The sequence below is a fragment of the Mixophyes fleayi genome, chromosome 5 (genome assembly GCF_038048845.1).
Source record: "Mixophyes fleayi isolate aMixFle1 chromosome 5, aMixFle1.hap1, whole genome shotgun sequence".
Classification (NCBI taxonomy): domain Eukaryota; kingdom Metazoa; phylum Chordata; class Amphibia; order Anura; family Limnodynastidae; genus Mixophyes; species Mixophyes fleayi.
This window is the reverse complement of record NC_134406.1, coordinates 139,495,170-139,514,848: the sequence shown is the minus strand read 5'-3', so window position 1 is coordinate 139,514,848 and position 19,679 is coordinate 139,495,170. Positions and strand designations below refer to the sequence as shown.

At 38.4% G+C, this 19,679-nt stretch overlaps 1 protein-coding gene across 1 annotated transcript in view; it reads right to left on the bottom strand.

Annotated features, from left to right (window-relative positions):
- The window catches only part of LOC142158677 (dynein axonemal heavy chain 5-like), a 363,541-nt gene that overhangs the window by 244,732 nt on the left and 99,130 nt on the right, over positions 1-19,679 (bottom strand). Inside the window, exons 34-39 of the mRNA XM_075212884.1 lie at positions 15,400-15,599; positions 12,398-12,551; positions 3,575-3,841; positions 2,051-2,179; positions 1,064-1,279; positions 591-737 (exon numbers count right to left, since the gene is read on the bottom strand). Of these exons, the coding sequence (XP_075068985.1) occupies positions 591-737; positions 1,064-1,279; positions 2,051-2,179; positions 3,575-3,841; positions 12,398-12,551; positions 15,400-15,599 (1,113 nt within the window). The remainder of the gene's footprint in view (positions 1-590; positions 738-1,063; positions 1,280-2,050; positions 2,180-3,574; positions 3,842-12,397; positions 12,552-15,399; positions 15,600-19,679) is intronic.

The window sequence follows — 19,679 nt, the reverse complement described above, 5'->3', positions numbered from 1 at the left end:
GCACGTAGCAACATCCGATTCAAGCTTTGGGCAACTCAAAGTTAGATGTTATTTAGTGGAAGCACTTGCAACAGCTACAGGTCTGGTGTTAGTGCTGATTACATGATGGCTGTGTGTACATGCTAGAATATGTGTTTGCAATCAGGAGCAACTGTAAAAATACATTTTATGTACAGTAGACATTAATAAAACCCTGATAAATGTATTGTATGAAGATTTTTTTTTGCTTTAAAAATAAAAACTATTTTTTATTTTTTTAATGTTTTGTCATTAATAACTATATTATTAACAGGTGCTAATAATTGACTTTTTTTTCTATGACTTCTTTTGAGACTTTATATTCCACATATATATTGGACATATCCTGCAGTGTATTGCCTGTTAGAGCAGAGCGAACCTAGACTCGTATTCATCAACAGACGTACCGTTACATCCTCCTTGTTGAATACGGACATGTGTATGCCTGATTTATGCACATTTTAAAAAGTGCACAATACGTTCGTTTTGCGTACATTAAAGAATCAGGCGCACAATGTAATAAAGGATTCTTGTTTACACATTAATTTGAATAATTAGAATGTGCAGCCTACCAGATCATCAAAAATATCCTTTTGGTGAACATGAATGGTGATCAGTGTCTCATACTTTGTTCTCTCCATCTTGGTCAGATCCCGTGTTGTCATGTCAATCAGATCATTTAGCAAATCAAGGAATTTCTGATTGGTTGTTTGCATAACCTTTACCAAAGAGACAATAGAGTGGTTTAAAGATCAGCAAGCTCATTACTCACCAAGGCTCCATAAAGTCAAAAATATTATTTTGACAATAATTTCTATATCTCAATAATTGACAGAACATTTTACATTTGACTATGAAAAAATTAAATGACTTCTTCCAAAAGATAGTTAAGCAAATTTAAGAATATAGTCATAAATATGAAAAAAAACACATTTTCTACAGAGTACTTTTGAGGAGCCAAATACTCTTATTCTCTGTTATACAAATTAGATACCCAGTGGTATGCTAAACTGAGCTTCAAAATTCAAAAGTAACAAGTTAACACCTTTTTGTCTGTTTTGGAAATATTTAAGGCATCTTCTGCATCCCGCGTCCAGATCATCTGAATTCCGAGTAGACCAATCTGTGCTGGGTACATGGACTGGAAGTCGTACAGCTTAAAGCCTGGATCACTGATTGCGATGGATGCCTGTCTGATTATAGTGTGCAGAGTCTTCTTTACTCCATTAAGAAGAAGCCCCAACCATGACTCCACATTTCCCTAAGAATAAATATTTACGTCAGTAAACAAGAAACATTTATTTTATACTAATCTATGAGTGAGTTAGGATTCATTTTCCCTGAATGTAATTGCACTCAAATGTTATAATGCTCCTATACATTTTCTTTTACCGGAATTATCTAGAATTTATTATAATTGTGGTTTTGACCACATTGGAGACATTATAGTATAGAGTATTCATTGTCCGTAATGTGCCTTTATTTGTTTTGTACTTTCATTTCAAAATCTTTATTTTGAGATTAGCCTATAATAATGTTAATATTAGTAATATTTAAACTAATTATGAAATATACAGATTTCACATTGTTAGCTGGTTATCTGTGACATTATCCCTTCTACTATTCAATGCTATATATATATATATATATATATATATATATATATAAACATACGTAGGAGATAATGAATACTGTAGTGTATAAGATAAGGACATGTCATAGAACTCCAAGGTGACTTCAGCCTGAGTCTAATAATCTACTGTACAGCCTACATTATTCTTCTCATACATAATGTAATCCATGCCCCAGTTAACATACATATTTCCACTCTGTGATCTTTTATTTACTATACTTTTAGTCTTCATTTGTGACTGTTAATAGTCTAAATAAGAAAAAATGGCAAGCTTCCATTAATAAGAATAAAACTTTTTCTGGAGCTGAAGAAGCGCAGTGTGCAGACAGAGAAAGTGGATGTTAATGTGAAAGTAAGGGTCAGCGGCAGAGAGAGAGTTAACATGATATGTAACTTTACCTGTGCGTTGACGGGTTCAATGAGGTTCACTTTTTCGCCTTCTTGAGATTCAAAATACAAAATCTGATCATAATTCTTCTCATGAAAGCCTACTCTATTGACATTGTCAAACAAACTTAGAAGATGAGCCTGGAAAATAAAAATGAAGACAATCCATGTAAACAGGAAAGACACTGAAACGATCCATGCAAACAGCAATATGTTTTTATTTATTTTAGTTTTTAATTTTAGTCACTTATTGAAAAACACTACATTATTGACCTTTCGGCACACCCCAACACATACATTTATTATATACTTTTCACTTTCTTCAATTATCTCCACATTCAACTTGGTCACCCTCTCACTAAAGAGCTGTATATACCATTGTCACACATTACGATTCAACACACAATGCAGTGCAAGATTCAATTTACTAAGCATAGATGATTAATTTTAACAATTTGGATATATGAACTTAATTTTACATAGAAGTACATTTGGCACCAGTGTTTCTGCACCAATTTGACGAGACACTCACAACACTACTCTGTGCTGTTGGGGAACCCTGCTCCTTCTATTATCTTACTCTTCATCTGTAGACTGGGAGATACCATTTCAGATAAAAATTGGCATAACATTTTTCAAACAATGCATATCAGTTCAATCAGCATTAGAGTTATTGCAAGACAGGACAAAGTTCTATCCAGGTGGTGTCCAGAGCTGTTGCTGGGGATGACGTTTCTGATAGTCCCAGCTTTTGGCTGCTTAGTGTTGATGTTTTTATACAAGAAATCTATCCTGAAATACATCCACTGTGCTGCGAAGGCTGTGATACCGGGCCACTGGACGTATCCAACGCCACCGTCCATAAAAGAATAGTTTGCGAGACTGGACTTTTATATGTCCATGGAAGACTTGATTTTATCCTCTGTAGATAAGTTTTGAAAATACTGTGCCATATGGTAAGACTGGATAGCATCCAAAGACACTACACTGTTTGCCCTTTGGAATAATTGAGTAATGTACCCTTCTCACTTCGCATGTCCCCCACCTGATTATAGCTGCACATATTATGACCCACTGAGAATTATGTTTTCGGCAAGCCCATTCTTCTGTCTACCCATTCCCCCTCGCCTCCCCCTCATCCTTATCCCACTACTCAGCCTAAGTGATGTAATGATTTAGGTCTTTTGCTACCTAAATACAAATGTTCCATGACCTCCTCCTACAGTTGAGCTGCTTGGAGATGGTATCATTGTAATAAGATATTGTTGGTGGGTGTCCAACATGAGCATTTGTACCACTGTTTCTGTAAACTGCCAGTGGCTGTACCACACTCAATGAAAACAGATTGTACATAAACAAAATGTGATGTCTGGCAAGTCTAAAAGCTGTGATGAGCTGCCACAAACAGCATATCACAGCTTGATATACATGCTTATTTTACGTCAGCCAAAAAAAACAAGGTTGTTTTTTTAAATGTTTTAAAGAGAAATTAACCATTTCAAGCCTGTGCATTTTTTTGTTTTGCTTGTTTTTTACCTGAATGGTGTGTGAGTCTGATGCTTGTCCAAGTATTTCTAGAAGGGCAGGATCCGAAACAAAGAAAAATCGAGGAAATACTAAACGCTTCTTTTCCAAGTATCCAGTAAGGGATTTCTGACACATCTCCAGTTGTTCCAGCAAATGTGGTAACAATTGTGCCAATGTTTCATCTCCAACACAGCATTGAACTATATTAGTGGTCTCATGAGCCCTCTGCATGATCTTCTGCCAAGACTTATCAATGTTCTGGAATCTCTTGGCCTCCTAAAATATGTTACATGACAAACACTGTCAATGTCTTCTCATGGTGATGTAATTTCTAACATTTTCAGTTCATATATTAAAGCGCCACTAAATGCAAATTAATTCAAACATTTACAAATATACATACAGGTCATTAGGCGTTCATTTCCATAAGGAAGCATATATTATTAGGCTAAATGGTATAGGAAACAAAGGAATACATGACATCTCTAGTTATTATATTGTTATAATGCATTAGCCATGGATGTAGTTATAAATATATATAACATTTACTAATAACTTAAATACATAAAAATAATATTAAAGCTATTTTTGCAGGAATATGAATTAGATGCTCCCCTTGTCTTACTGTGGCAGACAAGATGAAATTCTCAAATCATGACAGCAACTCCCCTAAAGCATAAGAGTCAGAGAGCTGACAATGTAGGAAAAATATAGTAGGATTTCCTGTTGTGTACTACAGTGATGCTTACCACATCTACTGTAGGGACCATGAAACTGCTGTGCAGACCATTTATTCCAACTTTCAGTTTCCATCAAATTATCTCTCCTAGCCAATTGCCAACACCCCAATACTACACTCACAAAATGTCAAATTGTACTCTCGCAAGTCATACTTTATCCTTACAAAACCTTGCAATATGGCCACTTTATTAACCAGCAGCATACCAAATAAGTGCAAACATTATACTTGACCCAAGTGTTTCCTCTAACTTCTGCTGAATCCATATAAAATTAATTTTAGCTGCAAATTCAACTATATGCAATAAATTATTATATCAATCAACAGTAACTCACAAACTTAACACTACTAGATGAAATAATCACACTGGACAATGGGCAGATCCCTTTTTGCAAGCAACATATTATATTTTAATTACTATTATTATTGTTTATTTATATCGCGCCACCATATTACACAGCACTGTATATAAAATATTTGTCATTTACATCAGTCCATGCCTCGGACTGACAAACAAGAGAGGAACATACAAATCCCACACAGATAGTGTCCTGGTTGGGAATCCACACACACTTTGCATTATAATTCCTGGAAAATACACAGTAAAGCATTGAAGTCAAACCCTTCAGCGCTAACAATGAGTGTGGCAAAACCCTCCACTACCATTAAAGTGCTAAGGACAAGTCTATTCAAAAGTCCTACCAGCTGCTTGAAGACTGAGGTCCTACCTGGAACCATCCAAAACATTTGCTAGTGTAACATAGGTAATACCAAAGAGTCACAACGTGACCTTAAAACCTTTAAGATGAAATACATTATAGCCAGGATGGAAAGTACATACAATTCTCAACACACAATTAGAATATGGTGTACGCTGCAAAATCCTCATAAAACATATAACTGCTCAGAGAAACGTCACATGTAGATGTTTAGTTGATACAAAAAAGATGTTATTATTTTAACATGTATTTGTAGTTTTCTACAGACATGCACAATATTGTTTATTAACATAGTATTTATCTACATGATTTTTTCATCTTTTTTTTTTAATGGAAGTCGTTATTTAATAAGATTCAACACAACTAAATTCTATATATTCAACATTTCTATAGAGAACATCTTTATGACATTTTGTAACTAAACATATTACCAATGTGTGATTATTTTTCTCACCATATTCAAGTTCTGGTAACAGAGACTAAATAAGTGAGCATTGTCAATGTATACGCTATGAACTTATACTACTATAGCAGCTTATATTTTCCCTTATTAACTTCTCTTCCTTTGACCATATATTTCAATTACAGCTTACATATCTACAGCACATCTATTAAAAGAAATATTATTAAATTGTAAAGGTCAAGCAGTCCCAATAGAGGCATACTCTGCCATTTGCCTGTAAAAATTATGTAACTATGAAGGAAAAAACATGTTTTTATAAAAGGCATTTGGTAATCACACAAGACACTGTTAGAGAAGATTGTATTCATTCTTGAAGTAAAAAACACAAAAACGGATACTATGACAATCACATAATATTAAGGATGAGCGCACTCAGATTCCTGGAATCCGAGCCCCCCAGTACATCGGCGGATCCGAGTCAGATCCGAGCACTGTCCGGGTATTCCCGCCGATTCCGAAACTTAAAACGAGGCTCTGAGTCATAATCCCGCTGTCGGATCTCGCGATACTCTGAACCTTTAAATTCCCCGCTTGCCGCCGCCATCTTTACTCGGGCATTGATCAGGGAAGAGGGAGGGTGTGTTAGGTGGTCCTCTGTCCTGCTATTTCTCGTGCTGTGCTGTGCTGTGCTCTGTCCTGCTGAGTCCAGTGGTGCTTTTGGCAGTGCTCTGTCCAGGCTGAGTCCAGCGGTGCGTTTTGTCCTGTGCTTTGTTCTGCAAGGTGCATATTTCTTTCAAAAGTATTAAAAATTGTTCCATAAAAATTATAATTCGACAAAAATCCTTTTAAATTAATATAAAAAAAAAATCAAAAAAGTCCTTGCTGAGTCCAGTGGTGCATCAGTCCAGTGCTGTGTCCTTGCTGAGTCCAGTGGTGCATCAGTCCAGTGCTCTGTCCTTGCTGAGTCCAGTGGTGCATCAGTCCAGTGCTCTGCCCTTGCTGAGTCCAGCGGTGCTTTTGTCCTGTGCTTTGTTTTGCTAAGTGCATCTTTATTTTAAAAGTATTAAAAAATCTTCCAAAAAAATTATAATTCGACAAAAATCCTTTTAAAAAAATATAAAAAAATATTCTAAAAAGTCTAAAAAAAATGATTGCAGTCTATTAACATTAATACTGCAATCTATTAAAAATTGTTCACTGTTCTTGCAGTATTTAAAAAATAGTACTGTAATACGTGTGCTGCATATAATGGAGTACCAAAATTTGGGGGATAAAGTAGGGAAAGACCAAGACCCACTTCCTCCTAATGCTGAAGCTGCTGCCACTAGTCATGACATAGACGATGAAATGCCATCAACGTCGTCTGCCAAGGCCGATGCCCAATCTCCTAGTAGATGGCATGTAAAATCCAAAAAGCAAAAGTTCACTACAATTAGTAAAAAAAGAAAATTGAAAACATCTGAGGAGAAACGTAAACTTGCCAATATGCCCTTTACGACACGGAGTGGCAAGGAACGGCTTAGTCCCTGGCCCGTGTTCAGCACTAGTGGTTCAGCTTTACTCAAGGATCTAAGCCCTCCTACCCCCCCTCCAAAAAAATTAAAAGAGTTATGCTGTCAGCAACAACACAGCAAACAACTCTGCCTTCTAAACAGATGACATCACAAATCCTCAAGGCGAGTCAAAGGGTGTTGGTGGTTGCGAAGCTTGACCTTCCCATCACTGTATGGGAAGAGGTGACTCCATCCACCATTTGCAGCACACCCTCTGCATATGCTGGAAGGATGACCCACAGTGTCGCTCCAGATTTGGATAATCAAGGTGTCAAGGAGGCTATTGATGTAGCTGGCGTTGTGGAGGAACTTGATGAGGAGGATGCTGATGTGGTTATTTTAAATGAGGCACCAGGGGGGAAAAAAGTGGATGTCCATGGGATGAAAAAGCCCATCGTCATGCCTGGTCAGAAGACCAAGAAATGCACCTCTTCTGTCTGGAGTTATTTTTAGCCAAATCCGGATAACAAATGTCTGGCCATATGTAGCTTATGTAAAGCTCAAATAAGCAGGGGTAAGGATCTTGGCCACCTAGGGACATCCTCCCTTATACGTCACCTAAATAACCTTCATAGTTCAGTGGTTAGTTCAGGAACTGGGGCTAGGACCGTCATCAGTCCAGGGACACCTAATTCCCTTGGTCCTGTTGGATACACACCACCAACACCCTCCTCGTCAACTTCCTCCACGATCTCCATCAGATTTAGTCCTGCAGGCCATGTCACCAGCCAGACTGAGTCCTCTTCAATACGGGATTCATCTGAGGAATCCTGCAGCGGTACGCCTACTACTGCCGCTGCTGCTGTTGATGCTGGTAGTCGGTCATCTTCCCAGATAGGAAGTCGCAAGAACGCTACGTCTTTCACCAAACAGTTGACCGTCCAACAATCGTTTGCCATGAGCACCAAGTACGACACTAGTCATCCTAAGGCAAAGCGAATAACTGCGTCAATAACAGCAATGTTGGTGTTAGACGTGCGCCCGGTGTCCACCATCAGTGGAGTGGGATTTAGACGGTTGATGGAGGTATTGTGTCCCCGGTACCAAATCCCGTTGAGATTCCACTTCACTAGGCAGGCGATACCAAAGATGTACAGAGAAGTACGAACAAGTGTCCTCAGTGCTCTTAAAAATGCGGTTGTACCCACTGTCCACTTAACCACGGACATGTGGACAAGTGGTTCAGGGCAAACGAAGGACTATATGACTGTGACAGCCTACTGGGTAGATGCATCGCCTTCCGCAGCAACAGCAGCAGCTGCATCAGTAGCAGCATCTCCACAACGGCTGCTCGTGCCAAGGCAGGCAACGTTGTGTATCACAGGTTTTAGTAAGAGGCACAACGCTGACAACCTCTTAGAAAAACTGAGGGAAATAATCTCGGAGTGGCTTACCCCACTTAGACTCTCCAGGGGATTTGTGGTGTCAGACAACGCCAGTAACATTGTGCGGGCATTACATATGGGCAATTTCCAGCACGTCCCATGTTTTGCCCACAGCGTTAATTTGGTGGTGCAGCATTACCTCAAGAGTGACAGGGGTGTGCAGGAGATGCTTGCGGTGGCCCGCAAAATTGCTGGACACTTTCAGCATTCTGCCAGTGACTACCGCAGACTCGAGCAACATTAAAAAAAGTCTGAACCTGCCCTGCCATCACCTCAAACAAGAGGTTGTGACGCGCTGGAACTCCACCCTCTATATGCTGCAGAGGATGGAGGAGCAGCAAAAGGCCATTCAGGCCTACACAGCCACCCACGACATAGGCAAAGGAGTGGGGATGCGCCTCAGTCAAGCGCAGTGGAGACTGATTTCCGTGTTGTGCAAGGTTCTGCAGCCGTTTGAACTTGCCACACGAGAAGTCAGTTCCGACACTGCCAGCTTGAGTCAGGTGATTCCCCTGATCAGGCTGTTGCAGAAGCAGCTGGAGAAAGTGAGGGAGGAGCTGGTAAACCATTGCGATTTCACCAAAAATGTAGCTCTTGTGAATGAAGCCCTTCGTACGCTTTGCCAGGATCCGAGGGTGGTCACTCTTTTAAAGTCAGAGGAATACATTCTGGCCACCGTGCTCGAACCTCGGTTTAAAGCGTAATTTGTGTCTGTTTCCAGCGGACACAAGTCTGCAGAGGTGCAAAGACCTGCTGGTCAGGAAATTTTCCTCTGAAGAGGACCGTGACATGCCAACAGCTCCACCTTCATATTCTTCCACACCTGTGGCTGCGAGGAAAAAAGTTTTCCTAAAAGACCCGCTAGCGGAGATGCAGACAACATCTGGTCCGGACTGAAGGACCTGCCAACCATTACAGACATGTCTAGTGTCGCTGCATTGGATGCTGTCACAATAGAAAAAATGGTGGAGGATTATTTTTCTGACACTATCCAAATAGACATGTTAGACAGTCCATATTGTTACTGGCAGGAAAAAAAGGCAGTTTGGAAGCCCCTGTACAAACTGGCTCTATTTTACCTGAGTTGTCCCCCCTCCAGTGTGTACTCGGAAAGAGTTTTTAGTGCAGTGGGGAACCTGGTCAGTGAGCGGCGAAGGAGGTTGCTTCCGCAGAACGTTGAAAAAATGATGTTTATAAAAATGAATAATCAATTCCTCAATGAAGTACAGCACTGCCCTCCAGATAGTACAGAGGGACCTGTGGTTGTGGAGTGCAGGGGGGACGAATTGATAATGTGTGAGGAGGAGGAAGTACACACTGAAGGGGGAGAGGAATCAGGAGAGGAGGATGAGGACGACATCTTGCCTCAGTAGAGCCTGTTTAGTTTGTACAGGGAGAGATGAATAGCTTATTTGGTGTGGGGGCCCAAACAAACCAATCATTTCAGCCACAGTTGTTTGGTAGGCACTGTCGCTGAAATGATTGGTTTGTTAAAGTGTGCATGTCCTATTTCAACAACATAAGGGTGGGTGGGAGGGCCCAAGGACAATTCCATCTTGCACCTTTTTTTTTTCTTTCCCAGCTCGTTTTGTGGGGGCCCAAACAAACCAATCATTTCAGACACAGTTTGGTAGGCCCTTTCGCTGAAATGATTGGTTTGTTAAAGTGCGCATGTCCTATTTCAACAACATCAGGGTGGGTGGGAGGGCCCAAGGACAATTCCATCTTGCAACTCTTTTTTTGGCATTATGTGACCGTTCAACAGTCGTTTGCCATGAGCACAAAGTAAAACAAAATTAAAACAAATTAAACCAAAAGTATAATATAACTTATAAACACTACACTTGAAAGCTTGAGCCTTTAAATGAAAAAGTCACTCTTCATTGCACGAAGATTTGCAACAGGGACAGTTTTTTTGTTCCCAAAGTCAACAAATAACACTTCGACCCTGTCTGTCTTTAACATACTTGATGGGATCTCAATGATGAATGGTCTGTACCATGGTTGGAGGAGGTATTGCGGCCCCGGTACCAAATTGGGTACCGGGGCCACTCCACTACGCAGTCCAGATAGAGGCGTATCAGATATAAAAAAAACGTTGACTGTTGCTGCCAAATCCAAAATTAATGAAAATGACCTGTCATCGTCTAAAACAAGAGGTACTGACACGCTCGAACTACACCCTGTATATGCTGCAGAGGATGTAGGAGCAGGCAGCTGTGCAGTGGAATTGAGACCATTTGAAGGCGGAGGTATTGTGGCCCCGGTACCAAATTTGGTACCGGGCCCACTCCACTACGCAGTCCATAAGGCTACCTCGGTGTAACGTTTTGGACTAAAAACAATTTTGTGAGGTGTTCAGAATAGATTGGAAATTAGTGGAAATGATTGTTATTAAATGTTATTGAGGTTAATAATAGCGTAGGAGAGAAAAACAAACAAAAAACTAGATTTTAGCACTTTTTATGCTTTTTTAAAAATAAATCAGAACCCAAAACCCTAAATCAGAACCAAAACCTTTTGTCAGGTGTTTTGGCAAAACAAATCAGAACCCAAAACCTCAAGCTAATCAGAACCCAAAACACTAAAAGTGCCCGGTGCACACCCTTACATAATATGCATTTAAAGTAGACATTGTTTGAACCCTATTTGGAAGGAGAGTGACTAATTCTGCTATTTGTTCCTTATATTCTGTAAAATGCACATTCCCCAATTGAAAAAAAATCTACTTTACAAATCAGCAATTCAAATAATTCCCATAATACATTCATTCCCGATAATCTACGATATATTGATAAGATGAGACATACACATTTACATTGCTGTATTCATAATCATATTTTAGAACAGCACTATCAGTGTCTTGTGGTTTAACATCTGTTCATTAAGCAAGGCAAGATATATTTTGAGACAATCAGTTCCACAAGGGACATCTATACTTTGTTCAGTGCTATGTCACTGAGAGAACATGTGTGACCAAGCCTGGCATGTATTGTACCTTTTCCTATGGTAGACTGTTTTACTGCTTTTTCTATGGGCTTTTCAACAGATCTATCAATTTACTGACACTATGCATGAATTGTTTATATTGATCCTTTAGTCTAGAAATTGCTTGCTATTCCATATGACAACATACTTATAAAAAACGAACTGCACAACCAATGATTGCTTTTGTCAGTACTGTAAAAATACATTTCAAGTTAAGTGGTGTATTTTATTAAGTATGGTCTCATTCATTTTAAGTTATTCTAAGATTAGAGGTTATGATGGCTGCTTCAATAGTACCATTGGATGACATTTTACTTGCCTATCACTGCAGGGAGAATCAATCACAAGTTAATTATGCGCTTGTAAAATATCTTATACAGACACCACTAAAATAAGATCTACAGCAGGTAGTCAACAGGCTTTTATTGATGAAATGTAGATATAAAAAAGTGCCTCTGGTACAACAAATGTATTTATGTAATGCACCAACTGTATGTCCTTTGTAACCATCCGAGGTTAATGTTATTCCTGAGCGCACGGCTGTTTTTTGCTACAACTCTCATACTGACAAGTGGTCATACAATAATGCAGATTCAGTCAACTCCAAACCAATTGAGCATAATTGCTATAAACCAAAGATCATCAGGTCTGCTAGCCTTACAGATCTATTTGCTTGTTGAACTGCTGTTATCAAAATCCTTTCTAAAGATCTTGCAATAAAGCTTGATAAAGTTTATTATTGGTAGCATATACTAAACTAGCTTTATGCCAGGTAAATTATAGCTGTCTTTACTTTGAAGACATGATCCTATTCTTCAGTGATATGGTCTCTTACAATAGCAGGCTCCAGAGATCGTTCATGACACAGGTAGATCATCCGGTCTAATCATAGATTGATCAAAACCCTATTCCTCAATGTGCTTTGGAGATCATTTGAGAAATACATATATCTATATCAACTCATAGTGTAACATAATGTGCCTTTACTTAAGTAGATTTGCATATAGCAGTAGGTAATGGTTAGAATAAAATTAGTGAAACACACCTGAGGAAGTTGCTTTGCTATGTCCCCACCAACGAATACAGCTTCTAGATAAATCCAGAGGTTCTGTACAGTGAGCCAATTTTCAATGATCTCTGTTGTGTTGGACAATTTCTGCACCCACTGCTGTATAGTTGGCTTAAATGGTGCATTATACCTGTTTCAAACAAAGCATTAAGAATTAATTACATGTTCCAGAATATTGCACAGAATACCATGCAATAAACAAAGTAAATATACTTTGGGCCTCATTTAGAGTGGGCGGTATATACATTTTTGTGGCATGCATATATGCCTTTCCATACTGCGCATGTGAGCCAAAATGCTTCTGTATCTAAACTTGTGCATATTGTAGACTTACATCCATTATGCTTGGAGTGGAAGAACATGCAGGCAAATGTAAGTTGAGTACAGTAAGAGCGTGTTCACATAAGTGTAGCAGGCCCATTGGATATACCACATAGTTAGACATGGACAAATCCACACATGTCTTAGGAGGCGTATTTCTTGTGGGTACTGGAGGCCTGGTGCAAAGGTACGTGGCGATGATGATTATAAGCGGCATTATATAGCCTCTTCTGATTAGCTGTTTGCCTACTGACCCCTCCAGCTGATACTACTAAAAAGCATCGCAGCTATATTAAATCAAGTCATGGCTGTCTGTTCACATTACTTGTCATTTCCATTTGTACTACTGCAGAAAAGAAGATTCACTTTTATTTTTTAAAGGGTTAAACAATGGACCTGGTGGGGTATGTACTGTAGTTACATGTTACATGGAAAATGCAACTTTCAAATCTAATAATATCTGTCAAGACACTGTTCTCTCTTGTATATATGACACTTCATTTCTTCATTATTTTGTGTATAAAAAGGGTAATGTGACTGTAACATTTACTAATAACACTTTCAAGCAGCATCTCTATGCTATCATAACTTGTATGCATGGTACAGCATGGTTCAGAACATTGCAGCCACAGGATTTTTTCAAGCAGTCGCTGCTGATCTTTCCCTGTGCCCCATAGAGGTGTGGCTAATTGAATCTTCCCCTCAGGAGTGCAAATGCATTCAAACTCTTAATGAGTCCCTTTATGTCTAACACTACAGACATAAAAATAAACACAAACATACAAAAACACAAACAACAGACAGTTTTTCTGTTTGATACACCTTCTTTTCAACAGATCTAACAGTAGGACTTTCACATTAGATGGTCTAACATGTCTGAAAACATAATGGCTGCAGTGCGTTCAATCACAAAGTTACATACTTTGTGAAATGTGCTAAATTCTGTCACAACAGTGGAACTGCCTATGTTCATGTTACATTATGGTTTTTCACATTAGATCAATTGTAGCTTAGCATGCATGTAATTAGAAATATGCCATATAGAGACAACACCATATAAATGACCTGTAAATGATCTGAAATATTTGATTTTCAGAGAAAGAAACTTCAATATTATAGAGTTCAGATAATGAATGTCAGCATGCTTGCATTCTTACATTTCTAGTTTTTCAAAAGCATTGATTACATATGTATATAGAAATCAAAGGTGTCACACCGCCCTCTGTGTAAATGTCAGTGAGTGTGTGAATTTTCTCAGTTTTCAATAACTGTGTCATTCTTCTGTTGCTCTAAGAAATTTAGCATGGTGAGAGCTTTACAATTTTTATTCTCCGTTTCTCAGCTTTGAATCTATTTAATTCAATAGAAGGGATCCACATTTAAGATGTAACCTTTCTGATGCTACAAAGGTCTGCAATGTCTCATCTTATGTATCATCTCAGAAACGAAAAGTCTAATAGTTGAATAGATTAGATAGGAAACATGGAACCCGGAAAAGTTTTGGAAAAACACATAAGAAAATTGTGCAGCTTAGTATGAATAGTCAACATCTTGTCCTTGTCTAGTTTAGAAGAATGAAACAAATTTTTCAAATAAAGCATATGGAAAAGGTGCTTCTTCAAATGGATAATGTACTTTCCTTGGTTTTCACAACACATTTGTCTTACTCAAAGTCCTGTTATACTACTGCACATTGCCAACACTGAACTGGATGCTGTAATAGCAGACAAAATGGGTCCCACTACTGAAGCCCTGAGTGTTGCAGAAGCTAGTTGAGTACACAATACAGTAACAGCAATGTGTGGAACTAATTTATGACTTCCAATGTTAATTATGTTTTTCCAAAGCCATGAACTACCTTTAGAACTTGCCTATTCCATCTGTCTGTTGCGTGTTTTCAATAAGCACGCCTGCCAACTTATTTTACTCATCTTGAAAGTGTTCCGTGAAGGAATGCCTAACAGTTGTTGTAGGTTAAGCAGACTTCATACATAAGGCTCTCATTTTTTGGCACAATGCGTATGGCATGAACTTTACTTGGTCTAGAACTACAAGCCCTGGCTTCCGGTTGGGTGTTATGCTTTATGTAGTAAATCAGTTATAACCTAGGACCCACTCTTTCGAATTCCGTTTAAAATATTTTGCCGAAAAATAAAAATTCAATGAAAAAAGTTTTTTAGTGACACACACATGGGTCAAATTTTTGATGAGAACAAGCATTTCACTGAGCATCGTTGTGCCCTCACACATTGATGCTCTACACCAGTGATGGCAACATCAACATATTTTCATGTGTCCCGCATGTGGTCATTTGTCTCAAAAGAGGGTCACACATTTTTGTAGAAAAGCCCCAGATTACATTATGAGACCAGCTTGTGTTCACACATCCTATGGCTGACTGGACAGTCTGGTCAGATGACACCACCATCCCTTCTCTTCATGGGCTAACCTGCTACACAGTCTGTGTGACCGCAATGCATCCAATCTACAGTAAATATATTTCCCAGGAAACAAAGTATCTTTTGTATATATTGATAAAAAGAGTAATCAAGTTAGGTTATAAAACAATAAGAATGACTCCATCACAGAACAACCTGCACACACTGTTCACAGATGAGAGATTCAAAAAAGTGAGACAGTGGAAATGTGATGTCTACCTGTTACTCATGATGGAACCTAATACCATAAGACTGTCTTCCATGAGTGCGATTTTTTCAGAGGTATCTGACCCCTTCAGTAGCAGCTCTCCTCTTGACTTGAACTGGGAAAATGTGAACACATGGGCACTCCATTCATTGATGACATTTTTCAGTTTTGCTTCAATATCCTTTTCTTTAACCGCGCTGATACATATGTCCTTTAATCAAAAAAATGATGATCGTCACATTTCATAAACTTCTTGTAAGTATTTGTAAATGATAAATACAAAGCTGTTGAACATCTTCAGAATTAAAAATGTAGTGTAAAGTTAAACAATTTGCTTACCTGCAGGAAAGGTAAGTACAAGTAAAAACAGAATAACAGAACGCTGAAAAAAACTATTCTTACCAGCAAGATTATGGGGAGTAGCTGCATGAAAGCAACTGGGCTGATAATCACTGGGACTTAAATAAGAGAATAAATGACTTTGTGATTCCAACAGGTGAAGCTAATAGTATTTTTATTATTCATTCAGTATACAGAACAGAATAAGCATCACAATGCAGTTGGGCCAAATTTAAAAACACTTCTACCAACCATAAACATGATTTAATCCTGCTATTGACTGATAGATAATATGTTGTAGTACTCGAAAGAAGGGAAATCTGTATAACCCTCATTGAGGTTAGCATTCATGCTAATGCCACATGATCAGAATCAGGGAAGTAGCTTACAACACTTGGGGTGCCTGTGCAAAATCTTGGATGTGTTCCCCTAACCCCGTGTCTCTCTGTCTACCCCACCCCTTAGATTGTACACTCCTTTGAGCAGGGCCTTCTCTCCTCCTGTCTTCACCACTTTTAACTCTGCTCCCCAGCTACCTAGCCCTCCTCTTCGAGGACCCTCTTCCCCCCGTCCCCTATCATTCCCTCCCCTCCCCTCTGGGGGTCTCCCTGTCATCCGTGCCCTCCCTCTTGGACTCCGTCATTGGCGGACCTTCCCCTCTCCCCTGCCCCGCCCCTTTAGCTGTGCTTTGAGCTCACGGAGTTACTGTGCTTATTATTTACTGTACTGTGCTGTCTCACCTCGTATTGTAATTTTGTTTGTCCCTGTACGGCGCTACGGACACCTAGTGGCACCATATAAATAAAAATGAATAATAATAATAATAATAATAATAATAATAATATATGACCATCTCCATTTTTTATAATGCACATTATACATACAAAAATATGATCATACTATATTATTTGCATTCAGGTTTGAATCTGCTTTTTGCACTAGACACCGAAATGAGGCTTATGCTTTGCATACAATTTAAAAAAAATTTAATTTCTTTGGAGGCAGAAATTTAAAAATTGGGTCTTGTTTTATTCGTTCACACGAAAATTACTTATGCAAATCCCTGCAGTGCGCAGCGCAGTAAATTGTAACTGCATTTCTTTTATAAATGGTTGGCAGCAGAACTTTTTTACTTTGCTAAACACATTTTAAAACATCTCAACAAATGTATCATTTCTTTAACTAAAAATAGAAATACAGATGCCCTGTCTGTGGGTATTGAATACGTTGCCATCCAATGCAAGCAGCATATGCAGGGAAAGGAGCAACAACTTGAGCTATATTGCTCCTACAACAGCAGACGTAAGTACACCACTCATTCAGGCTTTTATTGCACCTGTGGGGGCTTTCAGCATTCAATATGTCTGAATCTATCTATCATATACATAAAACTTGGAAATAGAAGTTGTGAAGAAAATACTGCAATGGCTGAGTTCATACTCTAACAAAACTACTCTCAGCAAATGCAGATAATGAAAGAGAGTCACTATACATCGCATTGGGAGATATATATATATATATATACACATATATTACATATACACACAGACAGTGGGTGAGAAAAGTAATGAACACATTAACATTTTTCTCAGTGTGTGTGTGTGTGTGTATATATATATATATATATATATATATATATATATATATATATATATAAACATATACATATATATAGCTATTGTAATGAAATTTACACCAATTGTCAGCAACAGCCCTTGCAATCCACACATGCAAAGAAATCAAACCATAGATGTCCATAATTTAAGTTTTGTGTAATAATGTGAAATGACACAGAAAAAAAAGTATTGAACACACTTCCTGAAATGTATTTAATACTTTGTATAAAAGACTTTGTTGGTAATGACATCTTCAAGACGTCTCCTGTATAGAGAAACTAGTCACATGCTTTGCTCAGGTGTGATTTTGCCCCATTCTTCAATGCAAATAGTCTTTAAATCTTGAAGGTTCCATGGGCTTCTTCTATGAACTCTGATATTTAGTTCTTTCCATAGATTTTCAATTGGGTTCAAGTCAGGTGATTGTCTGGGCCACTCTAGCAGCTTTATTTTATTTCTCTGAAACCAATTGAGAGTGTCCTTGACTGTGTGTTTGGGCTCATTGTGTTGCTGAAATGTCCACCCTCGTTTCATCTTCAGCATCCTGGTAGATGGCAGCAGATTTTAGCAAGAATGTCTCGGTTCATTTTTCCATTCATCAATCATATGCAGTATGCCAGGACTGTATGCAGAAAACAGCCTTACACCATGATGTTCCCACCTCCAAACCTCACTTTTGGTATGGTGTTTTTGGGGTGATGTGCAGTGCCATTTCTCCTCCAAACATGGTGTGTATTATGGCATCCAAAGAGTTCAATTTTGCTCTCATCTGACCACATTATATTCTCCCAGTATATCACAGGCCTGTTATGCAGCAAACTTTAAACGAGCTTCAACATGTTTTTTCTTCAGCAAAAGAGTCTTGCCTGGTGAGCGTGCATACAGGTCATGGCTATTGAGTAGATTACTTGTTGTTTTCTTTGAAACAATTGTACCTGCTAATTTCAGGTCTTTCTGAAGCTCTCCAGAAAGAAGTGGTCCATGGTTCTTGGGCAACTCTTCTGATAATTTTTTCATTCCTCAGTCAAATCTTGCTTGGTGCATGCACCTGGTCGTGGCCGGATTATGGTGAAATGATGTTCTTTCCACTTCCAGATTATGGCCCCAACAGAGCTCACTGGAACATTCAGCAGTTTAGAGATCCTTCTGTAACCAATGCCATCAGTATGTTTTGCAACAATAAGGTAACTAAGGTCTTGAGAGAGCTCTTTGCTTTTAACCATCATGAGATGTTTCTTGTGTGACACCTTTGTAATGAGACACCTTTTTATAGGCCATCAGTTGTGGCTCTACCAGCTGGAAGTATTTTCTAATTACTGAAATATTTCAGCTGGTGTCTTGGTTTTCCATGCATTTTTGCACCTCCCTTTCTTCATGCGTTCAATACTTTTTCCCTGTGTCATTTCACATTATTACACAAAAATTAAATTATGGACATCTATGGTTTGATTTCTTTGCATGTGTGGATTGCAAGGGTCATTGCTGACATTTGGTGTAAATTTCATTACAATAGCCACAATAAATATATATTTACTGCGAAAAATGTTGATGTGTTCAATATTTCACCTGCTGTATATATATTATATGTAATAAAAAATACACATTCCAGTGAATACATCTTGTGTTAGCAATATTATTCAAGTATAATGACTTTTCATAAATCACCACAATGTATTTTGTAGTTAGTAGTTGTATGCAGACGCGTTCTAATAAATCTAAACAGCAAAGAATAATAATAATTAAAACCATGTCAATTGGCCAGCAAAGATAAAGTGCCAATTTCTCTGCCAAGGAACCAATAAAACGATTGTGTTCCAGCCATAAATTGTGTTATGGAATACTTTCTAGTCACAGCTTGACTACAATGTTTTCCTAGAGACTAATAGTTTTTGATTAATGTATATTAAATAACAGCAGAATATTACTTAGCTGCTGACAAGCTACTAGATGGTAAACCAGGCTAGTCGTGTGGTATAAGCTAGTGGTGTGGTATGGTTCGGAAAAACACTCTATCGCCTCTTTTCTATGTTTCTATACACTAGAAGATTTGGTCTGATCTGGGGGTATATTTATTAAACTGCAGGTTTGAAAAAGTGGAGATGTTGCCTATAGCAACCAATCAGATTCTAGCTGTCTTGCATTTAGAAAATCTAGCTCCTGGTCTGACAGCCTTAAAAGGTAGATAGAAAACTAAACAGCCATTCATCACACTTATCTGGAGTCATTGGGGGTATTTATGAAAAAAGTTTTTAAAAATAATGGTGTAGAAAATGCTGTGTTGCCCATCGCAAACCGATTAATTTTCTAGTAATTTAGAAAATGAAAGCAATATGACT